Genomic DNA, 23,480 nt, shown 5'->3' on the forward strand with positions numbered 1-23,480 from the left:
TCCAAGTTTTGTCATTTTCTTTTCTTCCATCATAGGAAATATTTTTTTCATTGTAAATTATTTATTTAATCAATTTTGAACATTATTCCTTGGTTACAAGAATAATATTCTTTCCCTGCTTTCCGTCCCCCCAACCTTCTAGTAGCTGACATGCAATTCCACTGAGTATTACCTGTGTCCTTGATAAAACCCCATTTCCATGTTGTTGGTGTTTGCATTAGGATGTTCATTTAGAATCTTCATCCCCAATCATATCGCCTCGACCCATGTAATCAAGCAATTGTTTTTCTTCTGTGATTCTTTTCCCACAGTTTTTTACTCTGAATGTGGATAGTATTCTTTCTCATAGATCCCTCCGATTTGTTGAGGATCACTGCATTGCCACTAATGGAGAAGTCCATTACATTCGATTATACCACAGTGTATCGGTCTCTGTGTACAATGTTCTCCTGGTTCTGCTCTTTTCACTCTGCATCAATTCCTGGAGGTCATTCCAGTCCCCATGGAATTCCTCCAGTTCATTATTCCTTTGAGCACAATAGTATTCCATCACCAAGAGATACCACAATTCCTTCAGTCATTCCTCCAAATGAATGGCATTCCTTCCTTTTCCAATTTTTTTGCCACAATAAAGAGCCCCAGCTATGAATATTCTTGTACAAGTATTTTTCCTTTTTATCTCTTTGGTGTACACACCCCAGCAGTGATCAAAGGGCAGAGAGTCTTTTAAAGCCCCTTGGTCATAGTTCCATATTGCCTTCCAGAATGGTTGGATCAATTTACAACTCCACCAGCAATGCATTAATGTCCCAACTTTGCCACATCCCCTCCAGCATTCAGATTGGATGAATAAGTTAACAAATTCCACTACAGGGCATTAGTGTCTCAACTTTTCCATATCCTCTCCAAGTTTTGTCATTTTCCTTTTCTTCCATAATAGCCAATCTCTGATGAGTTGTAGAGTGACAACTTAGAGTTGTTTTAATTTGCAATACTCTATATTATAGTGGTTTAGAACATATTTTGCACATCTGAAGAGAACATTAATTACTTTGAGAATTCCCTCTTCATCTCCTTTGACCATTTTTCATTTTGGGAAAGATTTGTATTCTTGTATATTCTACTCATTTCTCTACGTATTTGAGAAATAAGTCTCTTATTAGAGAGATGTGTAAATTTTTTTTTTGCTTCATTTTGATTAGTGAATATGAGAGTCTCCATCTTATTTACTCCTGGTTATGTTCTGGCCTCCATTTCCCCCAATTTGCGCTCTTTTCTTATCAGTTCTTTTAACCCCTTCTCTTACTCCCTTCACTTCCTTCTGTAATGCAGGGTAAATAGATTTTTAATACACACACATATACTTTTTTTTCTTCATCTTTTGATTTTCTTTGATTATTTCTTGATATCTCATGGAGTCATTATCTTCCACTTTCAGAATTGTCATTTTTAATGTCTGATTTTTTTCCATTTTTATTTTTTAATTAATTAATTAAGAATATTTTTCCACTGTTGCATGATTCCTGTTCTTTCTACCTCCTGCCTCCCAGAGCTGAAAAACAATTCCACTGTATTATACAATTATTATTGTTCAAAACCTATTTCCCAATTACTAATAAAGTGATTTTTAAAAGTCAAAATCAGGACTTCTGGGTTAAGATGGCTGCTGTGTCTAAGCAGGACTTTTACTCTCCAAACCACCAACCAATATAGAATACCTCAAAAGGACAAAAAACCAAGTTCAGATGAAAAAAGGAATACCACAGTAGAACTCAGCATTGAAATGACAGTCAGAGCCAGCGAATCATAATCTGAATCAACTCTAGCTCCTTGGGAACTAATTAAGACCACCAGGGACTTCTTACCCCAGAAAGCAGCTAAACTTTTAGAACTCCAGAAGACTGAAGTTTGTAAACATTCGGTACAGAGATAGAGCAGGGAGATATATCACCTCTAATGAAGAGGCAATTAAGGTAATCATTAAAAACTATTTTGCTCAATTATCTGGCAATATAAATATGGAAATCTAGGTGATATAGATGAATATTTACAAAAATATCAATTGCCTAGATTAACAAAAGAAAGCATAGAATACTTAAATAATCCCATATCAGGAAAAGAAATTGAATAAGCAATCAAAGAACTCCCTGAGAAAAAATCCACAGGACCAGATGGATTGACAAATGAATTCTATCAATCATTCAAAGAACAACTAATCCCAATACTATTGAAAATATTTAAAATAATGAGAAAAGAAAAAGAGTTCTACCAAATTCCTTTTATAACACAAACATGGTACTGATTCCAAAGCCACATAGATCAAAAACAGAGAAAGAAATCTACAGACCAGTCTCCCTAATGAAAAATCTTAAATAGAATATTAGAAAAAAGAATCCAGCAAGTCATCATGAGGGTTATTCATTATGATCAGGTGGGATTTATACCAGGAATGCAAGGATGTTTCAGTATTAGGAAAACCATTCATATAATAGACCATATCAACAAGCAAACCAACGAAGTAACATTATTATCTCAATAGATGCAGAAAAAGCTTTTGACAATATACAACAGTTATTCCTATTGAAAACACTAGAATGTATAGGACTAGAAGGACTTTTCCTAAAACTAATGAACAGTATAAATATATCCAAAACCATCAGTAAGCATCATCTGCAATGAGGATGAATTAGAATCATTCCCAATAATAAAAAGAGTGAAACAAGGATGGGCCCTATATAACCTCTATTATTTAACATTGTACTAGTAACACTAGCTATAGAAATTAAAGGAGAAAAAGAAATTTATTAAAATAGGCAGTGGGGAGAACAAGCTATCACTCTTTGCAGATGATATGATGGTCTACCTTAAGAATCCTAGGGAATCCACTAAAAAGCTGATGAAAAAATCAACAACTTTAGAAAAGTTGCAGCATACAAAAGGAACCCACATAAATCATCAGCATTTCTATATATTTCCAACACACCCAGGCAGCAGATGTTAGAAAGAGAAATTCCATTTAAAATCACCCTAGACAATATAAATTAATTAGGAATCTATTTGCAAAGACAAAGAGAGGAATTATACAAACACAACTACAAAATACTTTCTACCAAACTAAAACTAGATCTAAACAATTGGAAAAATATTAATTGATCATAGGATTAGCTAACTTAATAAAAATGATCATCTTACCCACATTAATTTACTTATTTAGTGCCATGCCTATCAAACTACCAAGAAAACTTTTTTCTGCATTTGAAAAAAAAAACTATGACAAAGTTAATTTGGAAGCACAAAAGATCAAGAATATCAAGGTTAATAATGAAAAAAAAGGGGAGGAAGGTTGCCTAGCAGTACCAGATCTTAAACTTATACTATAAAGCAATGGTCATCAAAACAATATGGTACTGGCAAACAGACAGAAGGAGAGGATCAGTAGAATAGGCTTGGGGTAAGTGACCTCAGGAAGACAGTCTATGATAAACTCAAAGGTCCCAGCTTTTGGAACAAAAATGCACTATTTGACAAAAACTGCTGGGAAAATGGGAAAATAGTATGGGAGAGATTAGGTTTAGATCAGTATCTCACACCCCACAACAAGATAAACAAAGAATGGGTGAATGACTTGAATATAAAGAAGGAAACTATAAATAAATTTAGTGAACACATAATAGTATACTTGCCAGTCTTTAGGAAAGGAAATAATTTAAGACCAAGCAAAAAATCACAAAATGTAAAATAAATAACTTTGATTACATTAAATTAAAAAGGGTTTGTTCAAACAAACCAATGCAACCAAAATCAGATGGGAAGCAAAAATTGGGAAATATTTTTTATAAGAAACCACTGACAAAGGTCTAACTAATCCAATATATAGACCTTAATCAATTGTATAAAAAATCAAGCCATTCCCCAATTGATAAATGGGCAAGGGATGGGACATGAATAGACAATTTTCAGAAAAAGGAATCACAGCTATCAATAAGCACATGAACAAATGTTCTAAATCTCTCATAATGAGAGAAATGCAAATCATAACAACTCTTATTTACCACTTCACACCTAGCAGATTAGCTAACATGAAAGCAAAGGAAAATAACAAATGTTGGAGGGGATGTGGTAAAATTGGGACATTAATACATTACTGGTAGAGTTGTGAATTGATCCAACCATTTTGGATGGCAATTTGGAACTATGCCCAAAAGGTTTTTAAAGACTGTCTTCCCATTGATCCAGCCATATAACTGCTGGGTTTATAATTCCCCAAAGACATCAAAGGGAAAAAGACTTGTACAAAAATAATTATAGCTGTGTTCATTGTGGTGGCAAAAAAGTGAAAAATGAAAGGTGTTCCCTTCAAATGGGGAATGGTTTAACAAATTGTGGTATCTGTTGTTGATGGAATAGTATTGTGCTATAAAGAATTATGAACTGGAAGGATTCCATGTGAACTGAACAACCTCCAGGAAGTGATGCAGAGTGAAAAGAGCAGAACCAGGAGAACATTATACACAGAAACTGATACACTGTGGTTCAATTGAATGCAATGGACTTCTCTATTAGCAGTAATGCAATGATCCAAGACAATTCTGAGGAACTTTTGGGAAAGATAGCTATCCACATTCAGAGGAAGAACTGTGGGAATAGAAACACAAAAGAAAAACATCTGCTTGATTACATGGGTTGTTGGGGATATGACTGGGGATGTAGACTCCGAACAATCACCATAGTGCAATCAAAATTTGGAAACAGGTATTCATCACTATATATTTCCTTAATACATGTGACTTAGAATCATTTTGTAGTCCTTATCTTTCCTTGATAAATCAATGACACAAGTAAAACGCAGTGGAATTGTGTGGTGGCTATGGGGGAGGAGGAGGGGAGGGAAAGAACACGAACCATGTAACCATGGGAAAATCTTCTAAATTAATTAATTAAATGAATTTTTTTCATTTCAATGTAAAAAATATAATGTCCAAAAGTCAAAATCCCCAATCATTATCCCAATCAGATCATATGATGAATCATAAGTTTTTCTTAAGCATTTCTGCAATCACCCCTCTTTCTCTGGATGTAGGTAGCATTCTCTTATAAGTCCCTATAAATTGTCCTAGAACCTTGCATTGCTACTAGTAGAGAAGTTCATTACATTTGATTATGACACAATGAATCAGTCTCTGTGTACCATGTTCTACTTCTGATCATTCTCTCTGCATCTTTCTGAAGGTATCTTTCTGATTCACATGGAATTCCTTCAGTTCAACAATCCTTTCAACACAATACTATTCCATCACCATCAGATACCACAATTTTTCAGCAATTTTCCCATTGATGGACAACAGATGATTTTCTTGAGTGAGGTTTTGTAGTTCATATTCCCTTTGGCCTATTGTACTATCTAAAGTTGTTTTCCTCAGCAAATTTTTATACCTCTTTTTTTCTCCTAGTGTTAATTTTGCCTTTCAAGAAATTCTTCAGTGTATTTTTGTGTATCTTCTTCCATATAGCCAATTCTACTTTTTGAAAGAGTTCATCTCTTCTTTGAATTTTTATAAAATGTCTTTTACCATTTCGTATATTCTGATTTGAAAGATGTTCATTTCTTCAATATTGTTTGTGCCTTCTTTAATAAGGTATTGACTTTTTACATGAATATCCTATATCACTGTCATCACTTCTCCTGAATTTTCTTCTACCTCTCCTACTGGATCATTAAATCTCTTTTTTGAGCTTCTTCCATCAATTCTTTTTTAGGCTTGAGAGCAATTCTTATTTTTATTGCAAAGTTTGCATGCAGCGGCATTGATTTTGTGTAGACTTCTACTGAGTTTGTGTTTTGGTTTTCTCTGTCACCAAAATAGCTCTCTGTGTTGAATTTCTTTTTCATCTTTTTGCTCATTTCCAGCCCTTTCCTTTCCATTTAAAAAAGACAGTTAAAATTGAATCTGTACCTGTGGTGATGTGAGTACTGCTCCAAGTTTAAGGTTCTTTGTACAGCTGCCCTCAGAGTTAAATCTGGGGATCAATCTGCTTATGGCCCTTCAAATTTGGAATCATGAAAGCAATGGTGTTTTCAATACCCTTCTGCTCTATATTCTGCCTTGTGAGTAACCTTAAGCACCCTTTTCTCCCCTGGAACAGTGACCAGGGAGAGTCTGATTCTCTCCTGTGGCTACAAGCACTGGTCTCTGCTAGCCCTCTCCACCCTGAGAATCTCTCCCACAGACTGGGATATGAATATAAGCAATGCAACAAGAATTGCCTTAAGAGTGAGTGAAGGGACCCCATGTAATCTCCTTCTAAGCAATTTTCTGATCCCCCACTCATTTATTATCTGGGGCTTAATGCTCTAGAAGCCTTTCCTGTTACTTCAGTTGTGGTCAAGGCCTGCTGGCTTGGTGGTCCTGCCCTGGTGCAATGTGTTCCACTTCTACCTCTACCACAGTCCATCCCATCTGTCCTGCTAGCTTTTCTAAGTTGTTTTGTGCTGGAAAATCAGTTGTCTTTTTTGTGTTATAATACTGCTCCAGAATTCATTGTAAGACATTTTATCAGGATTTTAAAGGGTAATTTGATAGAGATCAAGTGAGAGATCACTATATTCTCTATCAATTTGACTCTGCACTTGGCTTTTATTCTTATAAATTTGAATTAGAAATGAGACCCCTAGCAGAAGAATTTGAAGCAAATATTTTTCCCCTCAAATACCTGATTCCCTTCTAATTTTACTACATTGGTATTGTTTTGAGGGGAAAACAATTTAATTTCATGTAAGCAACATTATCCATTTTACCTTGCTGTCCTATATATCCCTCATGTGACCATGAACTCTCCCCTGTCCATTAATATGTGAGTCAAAAATTTCCCCATTACTCTCATTTCTTTTATATCAACTTTTGTATCTAAATCATGAACCCATTTGGAATTTATTTTATGTGATGCAAGAATATTGGTCCATTCCTAGTTTCTGCAAAATGAATTTTCAGTATTTTCAGCAATTTTTGTTATGTAATCAGTACTTAACATTGAAAATGGATTAACCTCCTCATTTTACTTGTGAGGAAACTAAGGCAAAAACATAGGACGTGGCAGGGCCACAATTTGAACCCAGGTCTTCTTTCAAGATATGTTCCATGGTCTCTCACTATGTGAGGTGTTACTCCTCCTTTGTGTAATGAATCAGTTGAGAAATAGAGTTGAGACCTGCTATGTGCTCAGTCCCACATGCCTAGGAGTCACATAGCAGTCTGCCATTGCATGGAGGCTTGTTTATTACATAGTTTAGTGATCACATACTTCTTTGGCACACAGTCAATTTTATACATATATGTTTCCATGCAACTTAACAGCAAACACCAAGCCTAAGTAAATACTCAATGAAACATTGTTGCTATAGATGAATGACATAACAACAGTGTGATCTAGATGTTAGTTATCCCTGATCTTAGGATAGTCATTGTTACTTTTGGTCAGCTTTCACAATCAATCACAATTACTTAGGATATGGATAACAAAACATTTCATACCTAGGTGCATGAATCGAAGGTTAATTTGAGACAGACCAGATTTGGGGTTTCCTTCAATTTACATGTTCAATTTTTTTTGGTGTTACTTTAAAGCACCTGGCAATGTTGCCTGGTTTCTATCTGCAGTGGAGTGTGTCTTGAAGGTTATTGATGTTCTTGGCTTCCCTGGCTTGTAATAAAAGTGAATGTAAATGTGGAGAGGAAAAAGAAGGGGGATAATGATCTTTATGTTTAATTCTGTGAATGTAAACTTTTAGGGTAATAATCTGGGAGGATTAAGGTATAGGATGTAGATGTGTGTTAATCCTATAAGTATTTGCTCTCATAGTACTTCTCCTGTATTGGGGAGGAGACAATCATCTTAACGAGACCATTGTAGTAAGGGATGTTGGAGAGAGAGAGAAGTCACTGAGAGGGATCAGTGGGAACCTCATTTTCAGGGAGCTGCCTTGCCAGGCTCCCATCTCCCAAACTGTGACTTTGCCAGACAGTAAGGATTTGTCAGCTTCCCTCAGTCTTCTAACTCCAAGTCCACAATTTTTAACACTGCTAAAAAAATTGTGTATGGCTGGAGGGATCCTCAGAATTTCATTAGTGGGTTCATTCTGCTGAGATTTCCTCTGAGGAAGGACTTGAACAGTGCCACCTGGAATAATGATGATGATCATTGTAATGATCATCACAATAACTAGCTTTTAGATAGAACTTGAAGGTTTACAAAGCATTTCCTCTCATTTGAATGACATTTGCAAGTCTCAGCCAATGGGATACCTTTCCTTTTGTACAGTATCATGGAGCTCTTGCTACAAAACCTTCAAACTCAGCTTCACTATTACCAACATGTTTTACACAACAAAGATGAATCAAAAGGACACCAGAACATTCAAGGCTGCTGAGCATATCCTACAAATCTTGGTGAGATTCTACTCCCATTCCCTTCTACCTCCTCTGTCCCATGCTACCTTCCTTAGCCCTGTGTATTCAGGCTTGTTCTAGCCAGGTATACAGAAGTCCCCTTCTCTCTTTTTGTTTCCAGCTCAAGGTATTGTTTGGAAGCAGCAAGCTTGGCTCTCAGTATTGTGGATGCAGTGGCCTTTCACTGAGGTGAGATTCCTTCACGACATCATCAGCTCAGATATTAGGGACCAGCAATTTCCATTTCACTCAGATGTTGCCCAGGCTGTTTCTTCTGCTTCTTAATAGAAATTCCTTCTTTCCCAAGCTGTAATGGATAAAATCTTCCAACCAAGAAGCCATTAAAGTATTTTAGACTCCTTATTCTCTTTCTCAGGTAGAAAAATATTCATTCCCCATTACTCTTTCCAAAGATAAGTTTGCAACTGTTTTCACTTTATAACTCCACATGAAAGGAATAACCTAGGAGGCATCAAATGAGTGCTTAGAAAATGATTGATTAATAAATACATATCAACATTACCTTTCTCTAGAATCATATATAGGCTCCAAGCTGGAAGGGACAGTAGAGGTAACCTGGACCATTCTCTTCATTTACAGATGAAAAAATGAAGACCCAAGGAGATCCCAATAACTTTCCCCAGGTCAAAAATAGTCAGAGTTTGAACACTTGATCTTTGATTTTAAATTCATTGTTCTTTCCACTACTCTAAAGAAACTACTGAAAATAATCAGACCCCACAGACACTTGTAAACATACAAATAAGTGATGTTACAAAGCACTGCCAATTCCGTTGTCGTGGATAAGGTGGTAAGTGTGGAATCAGAAAGAACAGAGTTCAAATTTTCTCTCACTTACCAGATGTGTGATGCTATGCAAGTCACATAATCTGCCTTAGCCTCCATTTCTTTCCTCTATAAACTGAGAGGGCTATATTTGATGGCTTCCAATGTCCTTTTCAACTTTAAATCTACAATCATCTCTAAACCTTTATTCCAAGTCAGCCACTTCTCTCAAGAGTGTTCTCTGAATAACTAAATTTCAGAAACTAAACCAGTGGTGTCAAACTCAAAAGGAAATTTCTGAAGCCACTAAAGTATACATCAGCAAAGTCCCTATAGCCTGCATTTTGGCTCAGAAAAGCATATACATTTATATATATACATATACATATATATGTATTACTTTATAAATTAATAAGCTAACACATTAAAATTAGATTGGAACTACCCTTAATATAGCTCATGAGACTCCTAGGAAGGGCTGTTTGAAACCACTTGTCTGAAACATTAATTTCCAGGTCTCTGAGGAACAGCATAGCAACTGGAGTAGATATACTCTGCACTTTCAAGAAGGACTCCTCCAACCTTGTCCTGGACAAAAAGGTGGTTTCCTGGGAGCTGACTGAACAGCTCTGTAGAAGAGAGCTAAAACACCTGGTTATAGACAATGATAGCCTCATTGTGAATGGTAACTAGCTTGACTTTTGGGATATGTGCCTCTCTTTCTCTGGGTGGTTCCCTTTCCAGAAAACAACTTACCTGCCCCAAATTCTTCTTTCCTTTCGGGTCTCCTTTGTTTTCATGGTTTTTCTCTCACTCCTGGGAGCACTGGCCCTCAAAGTGGTGACAAACTATGAAGACATGGGGAGCTCACTTCTCAAGATCAGAAGAGACTGGATTGTTTTTAGACTCCTTCAACAAAGAAGTATGCCATGAATGCCTTCTTGAATGCTGAAGCACCATTTTTCCCCTATGGGCCCCAAACCAACTCCTCTCCATTACTCCTTTAATTTTTTTGCCCACAAAGAGATACCCTACTCAAATTCTCTTCCTCCCTCTCTCCCCCCTCTATCTTTACTTCCCTCTCTCCTTCTCTCTCCTTCTTACTCTCTCTCTCCTTCTCTCTCTCTCTCTCTCTCTCTCTCTCTCTCTCTCTCTCTCTGTCTCTGTCTCTCTCTCTCTCTCTCTCTCTCTCTCTCTCTCTCTCTCTCTCTCTCTCTCTCTCTCTCTCTCTGTCTCTGTCTCTCTCTATCTCTCTGTCTCTCAACTTTCTTTATTTCTTCTATCTTTTCTCCCTCTCTTTTCTCTTTCTATTTTGGCCTTCTTTTCTGTACCTTTCCCAAAATCTTGTGTTTATGTCTCTTCTGTCCCATTCTCTTTTTTTCCTCTGCTATTCTCTTCTTGTCTTCCCTCCTTTCATCTGCTGTCCCTTGCCTCATCCTTCCCTGCCCTCACCTTCTCTCCAAAACTTGTTCCCTCTGAATTTTTCTTTCTTCTTTTCTTTTCCCTTCTCAAACTACAGGGTATCAACATAAGCTGCCAGGAATCAGATCCACAAAGAGTAAGTTTTAGATTTCTTTATTGTCTGTTTGTATCTATATTTATATCCACTCTCTTTAATGAGACACTACAATGAAAGATTTTTTTTTATCTTTTTGGAAGGGATTAATGTAGGGCAGAGGATTAAAAGTGGTGTTAGGGATTCCTAGAATTAGATACACTATTAGATATGGCCAAAGTTTAGACTTCATTTACTCATTTGTCTATTCTCTTTTTGCTACTCAAAATATATATAAATAGTTCAAAAGGGAAAATTATCCCATGGGCCTGGGAAAGCAGGCTGTCCCTATCTCTTTCTTGTTCAAAATTAAGAGTCAGACCTTGTGGTCTTTGTAATCTTCTGATACATTGAGGGGATCTCCCAACATTCCAGAGAGACTTGTGGCTCTCCCTTATATTCTTCATTCACCAAAGTTGCCCAATAGTTTTCATTAATAATGTTTTTATTCTCTGCTCCTTCAATAACTACACTCTCTCAAACCAGTGTCTTGCTCGGTTGCTCTCAGATTTGAGATTCATCAGAAAAGAGATGATAGATAAATTTATGTGAGTTTATGAGCACTGAGTGAAATCCCATAGAAGAAGAGAAGAAGAGCCCAGTTCAAAACCTTGTAGGGCACCTACAGGAAGGACTTAAGTAAGAATCCAGCAAAGGAGACTAAAACAGGATAATCAGAGAAGTCCTAGGACAACCAGGAGAGTTTTGTTATGAAAATTAGAGAATTTGGGTATCATGGAGTGCAGAGAGCTTAAGAAGAATGAGGATTAAGAAGAAGGCCATTAAGAGATTTTTGCAATTTCATTTGAATGATGAAGTTGAAAACCAGACTGTAGTTAAAAAAAAAGAGTAGGAAGAAGGGAAGTAGAAGCACCTTTCATAGATAGCATTTTCAAAAATTTCAATCCCAAAGGGAAGAGAGAGATAGGAAATGATAGCTATCAGGGATAGATGGATAAAATGAAGGCTGTTTTTCATTTGGGGTTGAAGGAAAGCTGCCAGTAGATGAGGAGAGTTTGAAAACAAAATGAAACAATGGGAATACTAGAGAGATTCTCTGCTGGGTGAAGGATGAAGTAAAGAGAGCACATATTTTGGCAATTCCTACAGAATATATGGGGACAACATATTGTCCTTTCTACACCCACTCCTGTGGCTGAGATATATGTTCTCATCTATTGTTCTAGGAAGTGAGGTTGGTGTAGGACCTGTCACCCATATCCCAGACCATGGAGAACCAGGAAAAATCATGACATCACTGACTAGTGGCCTCCTGATCCGTGAATCCCCTGTATATGCTATAGGTATGAAAATATATTTTCTTTCTTTTATACTGGCATTTATCCTTGCTTTGGGCACTTGTTTTCAATTTTGAGATATGGAGTCACCTGCATAGACTGAGAACAGGACAATCACTTATGGGGGAAGTTTGTCATTAGGTTGTAAGATTTGACAATTTCCTCTGTCCTATTGCTTTCTGCCCTAAAATTTGCTGTGATAGTAGCCTTTGGATGAAGATCTCATGGGGGATTTTGCTATTTCTTTTGTTTGCTTGGGTGTATACATATAATAGCCTATTCTTTTTCTTTGATCATTTCTCAACTGTGGAATGACTCTTTTAAAAATAATTTTGTTAATTTATAAAACATATACATTCATAATGTGTATTAAATATTATATAGGACACATAAAATTTATAATTGTCCCCTCCAATGTAGAAATATTTTCTTTGTTCCTTATGTGAAAAATCTACCCCATTCTAACTCTTCCATCCCTCTTCGTCCAGTGCTTCCCTCTTTATCATCCCTTCATTCTTTTTTGGAAATCATTCCAATATCATAGACTGATACACATGCTGAAATAGAGAAATATAAACTGAGGAAATTATTTCTTTTGCAATGACTACTCTGGCTGGCTTATGACTAGAGAGAGTTGCTAGAGGGAAACTTGAAAACTGTTTGGGAGTAATGGAGGTAGTAATGAGAAATGCTGAGGGATGCTAGTACAGGGATGGTACCACACAGGGGAACTGCCCTGGGGAATGCTCTGAGGTTTGCCTACTGATCCCTACTGATGGCTGATGGATCAGTATCTGTTTCTAACTTCCTCCTCCCCTTCACTCCCTCCCTTCTCCAACACTCTCCTTCCTGCCTCCCTCACCTCCCAGTTCTTCTTGAAGCTTTTGGCTTCTTCCCTTCTCCCTTGAGTAAAGTATAAAGATACTCTTTTCTTTTCCTTTTTCAAGTCAAGGGGTTTATTGGGATAACAGGATAGGAAACTGAGGTAAGAGGGATGAGGATTTCCCTCATCTATAATGAAGGGAGAATTTGAGGGTTTGAGAGAGTAGTCCATTCACAAACTGTGACTCTAAGACAGAGAGATGAAGGACAACAGCTGTTTAAAATCTTCTTTTACTTCACAAAGTCAGCAAGGTCTCTCAGCTTAATTAACCCCAGAAAGAAAACAAAGTCCAAAGTCTCCCAGTTTCTCCTGGCCAGCTCAACTCTCAAAGAGACAACCAACTCCAAAAGCCAATTTCTCCTTCTTCTCCTCTCTCTGTCATAGTTTCTCCTGGCCAGCTTAACTGCCTGAGTCAGAGAGCCAAAGTTAAAGCCAAGTTTCTCCTTCTCCTCTCTGTGGCCAGAAACCCCCAACTGCCACTCCTGGGAACATTCCATTTGGAACCTTCCTCTTGATTGACAGGCAGGTTAGGTCCCCAGCTTGTTTCTTGCATCTTGGCTTACAAGTCCTCTCTCTCTCTCTCCATGTCTCTACCGCAAATCCCCCCTTTTATTAGCAAAAAATGTAACTTGCATTTTTCAATGATACTTACCTTAATCATTTTATCTATCTTAACTCTTTGCTATCTGAAATATACTCCACCCCCCCCCCATTACAAAATGCTAAACTCATCTTAGCTGTTCTATCTAAATGCTAAGCTAAGAATGGGTTATAGGAAAATGGTTACATGAACATAGTTTCACATAACAAAGCAAATAACAATTTCCAAATCATCTCAACAATTCCCCTATCATTAAGAATATGCAAATATTCTAATTCCTAATGTCTATAAATTCACTAAGTAAAATTTCCTATCACTAATAAATGCTAACCTACAATCATAATACAATATAACTTCCATGCTTCAGAACTTCTATGTCTCTACTTTCTTAAGCCTTAAACAAATTCAATAGGCTATTACTAATGTTAGTAGTTAGAATATTAATAAACTTACTCTAAAAAGTTAGCTCGTTAGTCAATTAGTAAGTTTAGTACAGATTTAAATATATACCTCATTCTAAATTTCTGTGCAAACTCATGCAGAAAAGGATATTACTTTCTGTTTGAATTTCCCACAGAAATTTCTCATCAGTGTGTCTTTGTTATCATGCATGTCATGTAATTACCCATTCCATGGATATCTTATTTTGCTATGTAGGATGTACATGCATACATGTGGTGTTTACATGTATGACACAGTCTTACACTTATTCATGGCCAAAATTTCAAAGTTCCAAAGTCCTTCCATGTCCATTCATGTTGCCTGTAGAAACTCTTCCATCCTTTCTGCTCAACATATCACTCTTCTGTCTTCCATCACTTGATTGAAGACTTGTGTTCTTCAAGTCAGGATCCACTGCAATAATCAGGAACCTGGGAACACACAAACAAACCACGAACATGTGTGCAAGTTAGTTTTTTACATATGTGTGCAAGTAAATGTGAAAAGTTACTTTTGCATGGAAGTGAGATGAAATTTTTGAGTAACAGAATGTATCAATTTTTTGTGTGTGCAAGTAAGATAACATGATTTTCTTCATGAATGGGGGTAAGCTTTTTGCATTTGTACATCTTCGTGTTTACAAGTTAGGTCAACTTGTGTTTTTCCTCATGCAAGGGGGTAAGCGTTATGCATAGGTTTTCAAGTCTTTGGTAAGAATAATGACATCAATTTTTTTTTCTTTCAAGGAGGTTTATGATATGGTTAGTGTATGTAGTTCTTGGATGGTTACTATATGTAGAATTTGGAGATAGTTCTTTTTGTTTTGTTACTATGTCAGGCAGAGGCTTTTATATCTTATATTGAGGCTTTGTGGCTGCTAATCTTTCTCATGCAAGGTTTTACTTTCATATTACTGTGTTACTGTCTGTATATTTTCAGGGTTCTATCCTTTCATTATTTTAACTTGTGCAGGGGTCTCTCTACTCTATTCTGGTGGCAAGTATTCATGTGCTTTCCTGTGTTTCTGGTAGGGACTGCATTTGCTTATCAATTATTTTCCTAGGGCTACTCAATATTATGGTTGTGATGCAATTTCACATGTGAAGCATGGAACCATGGATCTCTTTGATCAACTTTTATAGCTATTGGGGTTGTCATTATGACTGTAGTAGGTCCAATCCATCTTGGTTCTGTAGGAGATTCTCTATTAAAGTTCTTGACATAAACTTTATCACCTGGTTTTATCTTGGGCAATGAAAAATCTAGTGGTGTTCTTTGCACAAGCAAACCCAGTTTCCTTAGTTCTTCAATCCTATGTTGTATCTGTTTTAAGTATTCATGAAGAACACATTCACCTCTTAACATGGATACAAGTAAGGTGGCTTTACTGTCCTACGATGCCAAAGAGGGCTGCCCATACAGAATTTCAAAAGGTGATAGGTGCAGGTCAGTCCTAGGCCTGGTTCTAATGTTGAAGAAAGCAAGGGACAAAACATCTGCCCATTTTAAATGTGTTTCTGAACAGAGTTTACATATTTTTGTTTTTAACTCTTTGATCATCTGTTCGAGCAGCCTGGAACTTTGGGGCCGATAAACTGAATGGTAATTGCACTTAATCCCCAAGTTCTTATAGATTTCTTGTAGAACCCGGGAAGTGAAGTGGGTCCCCTTGTCCGAGTCAATGGTATTGGGAATGCCATGTCTAGGTATAATCTCCTTCAATAGAAATTTCACTACTGTAGCAGTGTCACTTTTCTTATACGGACATGTTACAACCCATCTAGTCAGTCTATCCAATATAACCAATGCATATTGGCATCCCCTTTCCTTAGGCATGTTGATATCATCAATTTGAATACAGTGGAAAGGCATATAACTGAGTGGTCTGCCTCCCAATGCAACACTCTTGAAATGTCCTTGATTTTATCTCCTGCATGTTTCACGTGCCTTGACTAGTTCTAATGGCATTTGTAGTCATTCCTGGTGCTGTCCAATATCTCTTTATGCTATCCAAAATCCCTTGTACTCCGTAATGTCCCTTTGCATGAATTACGGTGCATAGATGTTGATACAACTTTTTAGGGAGAATAGGATTACCCCCATGAGCAATACAGATGCCTTTGATCAGTTCAGTAGCTGCTCTTTCCATGAATGTATCTCTTCTCTGTCATAGGCTTTAGTGAGATTATTCCTTTTGATCAGAGAGAAATGCAGCACATGGTGGGAACCGAACCTAACAGCATACTTTGATGTTATGTCTGCTCTTTCATTGTTAGGGATATCCTGTCCTATCCATGAGTGTGTACCTTACAATGAATTATGGCCACCTCCTTAGGAAAGTCTACAACATTAATAATACTATGTATAAGATTGCTATATGCAATTGGTTTCCCAGCTGAAGTTTTATAACCTTTGTTTTTCCATATGTATGATGACCAAAGCACAGTGGAGAAAGCGTAGTGTGAATCCAGAAATATATTAGCTTTTTTCCCCCTAGCTAATTCCAGGGCCATGAGCATAGCCTTAAGCGTGGCTCCCTGGGTGCTCACATGACTTGGCAACGATACGTGCCAAAGCATTTTGTCATTGTCAACAACCGCTGACCCTGAGAATGTCTCTCCCATCACGAACATAGAAGGACCCATCTGTGTATAACTCCATTTCTGAATTTATAAGAGGTGTATCTTTCAGGCGTTCATTTGGCCTATGCATGAGTTCTACTATCTGATCACAATCATGCAATACTTCTCCACCCATTGGCAAATCAGGGACCAGAGTGGCTGGGTTCACCGGTGCACATCTATGAATTGTGATGTTATCATTGCCTAACAAAATGACTTCATACTGGGATATTCTTGCATCGGTGAATGAATATGTACTCTGTGACCGTAACAGATTTTCAATTTCGTGTGCAGAATACACCTGCAATTTACATCCCAGTACTATGTCATAGGACTTCTTGACCATTAGAGTTGTAGCTACTACACTCCTGAGGCAATGTACTATGCCCTGTACAACCGTGTCAAGGATAGAACTGTAAAATACAATAGCCCTTAGATTCAACTGAAAATACTGTGCTAACATTGCAGAAGCATTGCCTTTTGCTTCATGGACTTCCAAGTGGAATTCTTTCTTATATTTAGGTATTCCCAAAGCTGGAGCTGATAGAATATCTCCCTTCAACTGTGACAAAGCATGCAAATGTTCCTTATTCATTTGCAATGGTTCTTTGAAGTCTTTCTTTGTCAAATCAGTCAAGTACTTGGATATATGAGAATAACCCACTATGTACTGCCTCCAGAAACCAGCAACCCCCAGAAAAGCTCTCAGTTCTTTCTTAGTTCGAGGGATGCCTAGCTTCTGTATATCTGCTACCTTTTTATTTGAAATTTTCCTGGTGCCCCCCTCCAGGACAAATCCTAATATTCAACTATTGGTAGGACCCTTTGAATCTTCTTTTTAGAAACTTTATGTCCCCTCTGATAAAGTTCTATTAACAATTTCTTTCAATGTTCTAAACAAGTTTTAGGGTCAGGAGATGCTAGCAACAAATCATCCACACAGTGTATCAATTTGCTATGTTTGATCTCTTTGCAACAGTTGAGAAAATATTGAAGCCGACTCCCAACAATCTTGCACTAATCTAGTATAGCACAGCTGGGTTTGTTGCCATTGGAAAGCAAAAATATTTTGAGAACCAGGGTGCAACGGTATAGTGAAGTAAGCATTGCTCAGGTCCAACACTGTACACCTCCTAGCTTCTGCAGGTATCTGAGTTATAATATCATTTGGAGATGGTGTTACAGTATATCTCTTCCTAATGAAATTATTCACAGCCCTCAAATCATCACAAATCTCCATGCAGGAGTGCCATCTTCATTCAGCTTATTCTTTTTAATGGCTAATATTGGGTTATTGTATTCAGATACCATAGGTCTCAATATACCTTGCTCAAGCAAGCTATTTATAATGGGTATTATCCCTTCTCTTGCTTCTCTACTCAACTTGTATTGTGGTATCTTAGGTGGTATCCCTTCCCTGACCTCAATCCTAACAGGAGTAATCGATTTAATCCGACCCACATCATTTTGGTGTTTTGCAAGCACCCCCTGTGGCATATCTGTGGGTATGTCATATTTAGAAGTCACAACTTGAATTTTTTCAGGTTCTTCCTCAAGTTGCTCTAAGTAACAATGGATAGTGCTTCAGTGAATTCTTGGGTAGATGCAAAGAAATTACCCCATATTTTTCACATTGTAATGTTGCCTGCATGTTGCACAAAACATCTTGTCCTAAAGATTGGCTAGGCATGATGGAATCAACAAGAAGTTATGATCTATGGTGAGAGGACCTAGTTTAACCATAGTGCTTTTGAGCTCAGGGACCTATTGTCTTTGTCCCATTGCTCCAGCTACAGAAGCCATACCCCCTATGTAGGTATCCCCTGGACTTGTATTTAGGACAGACTTTGAAGCACCAGTATCCAAGAGAGCCTTAAGGTTTTTCTTCCCCACCTTAATCCATACCTATGTTTCTGGCCTGTTTGTAGGTAAAGAGTTTATTGCCACCGAATTAGTACTCGTGTCTTTGCTACCCTCTGCCAGCTGCATATGTAACTCAGTTAATTCTTTTTGATTTGATCCATTCCCAATGAAGTCTTCAATGGTACATGAAGCTAAACCATCACAGTAGCTTTGGCTGGATATCCCTTTGCCACTTAGAATGCTGACTTCAAGCCTGCCTTTTGAATTCTTGGTGGTTATTCCAATTGAGAAGAATTCCATTCCATCCTGCTTTTCAAATTTAACTGAAATGTCACCTCCACTACTTTGAATATGATAATTATTTTCAAAAGTAATTTCAGCTTCATTATCAGTTAGTTTTTACTTAACTAAATCACTCAGTACTGGATGAAAGGTACTAGCTTCTCGATTCCAATTAGATGTCATTTCTGAGGGTATATCTGCCATAAAGCTCTTGGGAGAATTAACTAAGTTAAATGGGACTTCATCTGTGAATGTTTCTAGAGCCTTGTCATATTTAGCAACAGTAAACGTTAGGGAATTGAAACTATGATTTTTGGTATTAGTCACTAACTTTTTCTTGAGTTCTTGTGACTCTTTCTTTTTCTTTTGCATAATTCAATACTATTATCTATTCTACCCTGGAAAAATTTCTTAAGGAACGATCTGATTTCCTTTACAGACTTTTCCTGTGTGGTTACTATAGGTCTTATCAAAGTCTCTCATCTCATTTGCAATTGGAGATGTTATTTCATTAATCTCTGCCTCATTTTCTTTAATCTGGCTCGGCCTTTCTCTTGCTTTATTGAAATGGCTATCATTCATAGAGCATTTTCTTATACCAATTTCACTATTTCCCAAGCTTTTTCTATTATTTTTATCTGTAGCCTCATTATTACTACTTTTTCTACCTCCAAGTGTCACCCTATGTGCCTGGCTTCATAATTCTCTTCTAACCACATCTGAATACTTTGGCTTTGCTCCAGTTGTTATAGCATTTTGTATTTCACTCAAATCAGGAGCTTGCTGTGAGGACTTTAACTTGCAGTGTGAACAGTAAGTAATTTTCTTGTATCTAGTTTCGGCATTATGTTTGTCTCTGTTATTAATCTTATGTTTCTTCTTCAAAAAGCAGCTTCTAAACCAGACTGTATAGTTAAAAAGAGAATAGAAAGAAGGAAAGTAGAAGCACCTTTTATGAGCATCCTCAAGGATTTCAGTCACAAAAGAGAAGAGAGACAGGAGAATATAGCTTTCAGGGACAGGTGGATAAAATGAAGGGTTTTTTTCCAGATGGGGAAGTAATAAAGCTGTCATTAGATTAGAAGAGTTTGAAAAAATGAGAATATAGGAGTACTAGAGAGATTCTCTGCTCGATGAATGATGAAGAAAAAAGAGCACATATTTTGGAGGTTCCTTCAAAATATAAGGGAACAACATATTGTCCTTTCTACCCCGAGTCCTGTGGCTGAGATTTATGTTCTCACTTATTCTTCTAGAGAGTGACATTGGTGTAGGGCCCTTCACCCATATCCCAGAACATGGAGCACCTGGAGACATGACATCAGTGACCAGTGAATCTACTGTATGTGCCATGGGTAAGAAAAGATTTCTTTTTCTATTATATTGGTATTCATCCTTGCTCTGGGCCCTTGTTTTCCAGGTTTGAGATATGATATGGACTCATCTTCATAGTCTGAGAACAGGAGGCTCACTGATGGGGGAGTTTGTGATTAGGTTGTAAGACCTGGCAACTTCCTCTGTCCCATTACTGTCTGCCCAGATGTATACTGTGATGCCAGCCTTTGGATGAAGAGCTCATGGAGGATTTTGTCCATTTCTTGTGTTAGTTTGTGTGTATACATATAATTTACTAGGATAAAAGTCAGCTACTGGAGGACAGGCTTTTCTATGCCCAGCACCTAAAACCCTGAATGGGGTACCTGATTCTTAACAAATGATTACTGCTTCATTTTCCATTTAACCTGAGCAGATATCTTTCAGGCAGTTTGTCTGAGCCACGTGCCTTGTCTCATCTGAGGGCAAGAAGACAGGACAGATCCATCTATATATCAGTCTCAGCTTATTTAATACTTTCTCATGGTGGCCATGCACCCTAGAGCACAAGGAGATCCTAATTCCTGTCACAGTCTTTTTGTTTTGAAAGTGCTTGTCAGGGAGAAGGTGCTAATGTGAGGGGTTGGGGATTGGTTGCTCTTCTCAGGAAGTTCAAAATCCTCACAGGCTCTGGGGATCTCTGTCCAAATGAATCCAAACTTCCCCCATCAACCCTTAGGCATACTTCAACTAACTGCTTTGGTCACAGGATTCTCTACTGAGACTTCAGGGACACTGAAGAATGTGAGTGGATCTGACCAGGGAAGAGAACCAACGAACTCCACCAGTATCCCTATGACTGGCTTTATCGGGAGAGATTCCATTGCTTACACTGAAACGGACATACGTGTCATGGAGACAACCTTGGAAGCCACAGCCACTCAAGACCCACTTCTCACTGTGCCCACTGGAGCAGGTGACCTCATCCCTGGGATGCACAGGAGAACTGTGTCCTCTCCCACCGAAACCTCAGTTCCATCTGAGATATCCTCTGGAGTCACCATTGCCATTGCAAGGACCTCACTCTCCATGACTCCAGTAGAAATCACAGCTAGCCCCGGCTCCAGTGCTCCCTTAAACATCAGCCTAAGCACAAGAACAGCTTCCCTTGAGCCTGCTACTTCGTTGGAGGACCCAGGGCCAGCCGGCCTGACTCCAGAAACTGAGAGAAACCCACAGGCAACACCAACTCCAGCTATCACCCTGCCTCCAGCCAGCACACAGGAAGTTTGCACAACAGCATCTCCCAGTCCTCCTGACACAACCACAGAGGGCAGCAGTGTCCAGGCAGGGACAGCCTCTGTTTCTGATCAGGAGCCTTCCACTTCCAGCCTCTTCCCAAGTAAGCATATTTTAAATAAACTTCCCAGGGAGGAAATTGGGGTATGGTCTTGGAGGGAATGGAGAGTGTCTGTCCAGGGAGGGTTAGTTTGTGCCTTTCTAAGGGGAAGGGTCTTCCTCCCAGGTCCTTCCTCTCTTTAGCCTTCCATTGAGCCACTGTAGGGACATTTTCGGTTCCATATCTGTTGAATTAGTGTCATCTCTCCAGGCTTCCTCAACTCCATGCAAGGATAGTTTCACAGTCCCTGTGCTAAAGTGATTCTCCTCTTCTTATTGATGGGATTCTGATTCCACTTGATTTAGTGGAACCTCATGATTTAACATATATGGGGATTGTCCATCAGTGAGTCCATGCTTTGAAGGGGAAAATTTGATTATTTATCCTGTGGGGAAAAGTCAGAGAAGCCATGTATTTTTGGTCTCAGCAGTTAGTAGCAACAATGTACTTTCCTTTGGGAGTCCACCAATAAAGACTTGACTGAGCTCTGGTTTCTCCCCTCCTCTCATCCTGTAGGAGGTGATGCTGGTGTGGTGCCAGACACACATGCCCAAGGCCATGATGCACCAGGAAGCACAGTAGCACCAATAAGGAGCTCCCTCACCCCTGTGTCTACTATTATTCCCACAGGTAAGTAGGTACCTCCTCTCTGTCTCTGTGTTGGAGGTTTATCCTTTTTAGGGCCTTGTTTCCCAATCTTACAGAGGAAACATGAAATTATTTTAGAGATCAATCCTCAAGAACTCTTCTGAACCTCTGATTCCTTTCTATGTATAGCCTGGAGAAGAGAAGTTTTAGAGGTAGGAGTGAGATTCCCACTGCTAAGGTCTTTTATATAAGCAACCATAGGTATAAAGTTGGAAGGAAACTTTAAACCATCAGGTATTATGGATAGCCTCTCATTTTACTGATGTGGATACTGAGGTTTAGAGAAGTAAAGTAATTAGCTCAGGGTGACCGGATATGACTGGAAAGGACCCTTAAAGGTCATCTAGCTGGATCCCATCTTTTTACATATTGGAAAATTGGGGTGGAGAGAAGTTATGTGACATGCCCTATGACACAAAAGTAGAAAGCAGCAGACGTGAGATTTGAACCTAGGACTCTATTATGCTGTATTTCAAGGTCAAGAGGAGAAGTCAGCCCTAACACCTCACATTGAATGGCTTCCACTTTGGGAAAGATTCCTTCTATGAACTCTCCCAAGTTCATAGCAGAGAATGTGTTTTTACATTCTTATTTACATCTTCAGTATTTAGGATAGAGCTGGGCACATGATAAATACTTAATTAATGGAAACTAATTGATTGCTTTGATCTAATGAGTAGATTTGTGAGATTCAGTTTATTAAAAAAATTTGTCTTAAAAATGTATCTTATAAACCTACAAACTGAACTTGCCTATGGAAAAGTGAAGGAGAATGGAATAAGCAATTACGTAACCCTACTATGTGCCAGGCACTTTGACTAAGCATTTTTTATAGAAATAGTATCTCATTTGATCCACAGAACAACCCTAAGTGTTGGGCTTTATAGTTAGCCCCATTTTTCAGATGAGAAAAAGATGCAAGCAATGACTGCTTGACTTTCCCAGGGTCATACAGCTAATGAGTTCTTAGGTCACATTTGAACTCAGGTCTTCCTGACTCCAGGCTCAGCACTATCTCCACGGTGCCAACTAATTGCTTATATGGTCTGAGCCACAGAGTTCCTGGTGTCAAGAGTCAGGAATGGAGACAGATCCAAAGGCTGTGCTTTTTAGCAGTGAACTTGGGGAAGGTGGATCCTGCAGATATGGGCAAATCACTTTATTTCTATGAGCCTTGACTTGCCAAAGAGGAAAAGAATGGTTCTGGGACCTTCCCTTTAAGGTATGATTTCATGACCTTCTCCCTCATCTTAGCTTAATAGTTCACTTGGACCTTTGGTGATTGATTGCACTTGGCACACCCATTTAATACTGAATCCCAAGAATTTGCCTCTAGGTTTTGTCC

General features: G+C 38.2%; 1 protein-coding gene across 2 annotated transcripts in view; it reads left to right on the plus strand.

Annotated features, from left to right (window-relative positions):
• Positions 1–23,480, plus strand: part of LOC103100152 (mucin-16-like) — a 55,931-nt gene that overhangs the window by 17,080 nt on the left and 15,371 nt on the right. For both annotated transcript variants that reach the window (XM_056798717.1, XM_056798718.1), the window contains 8 exons: positions 8,317–8,444; positions 8,566–8,633; positions 9,746–9,915; positions 10,750–10,788; positions 11,973–12,089; positions 20,031–20,129; positions 20,858–21,490; positions 22,004–22,117. In XM_056798717.1, the coding sequence (XP_056654695.1) occupies positions 8,317–8,444; positions 8,566–8,633; positions 9,746–9,915; positions 10,750–10,788; positions 11,973–12,089; positions 20,031–20,129; positions 20,858–21,490; positions 22,004–22,117 (1,368 nt within the window). The remainder of the gene's footprint in view (positions 1–8,316; positions 8,445–8,565; positions 8,634–9,745; positions 9,916–10,749; positions 10,789–11,972; positions 12,090–20,030; positions 20,130–20,857; positions 21,491–22,003; positions 22,118–23,480) is intronic.

This window comes from Monodelphis domestica, chromosome 5 (assembly GCF_027887165.1).
Source record: "Monodelphis domestica isolate mMonDom1 chromosome 5, mMonDom1.pri, whole genome shotgun sequence".
Lineage (NCBI taxonomy): Eukaryota > Metazoa > Chordata > Mammalia > Didelphimorphia > Didelphidae > Monodelphis > Monodelphis domestica.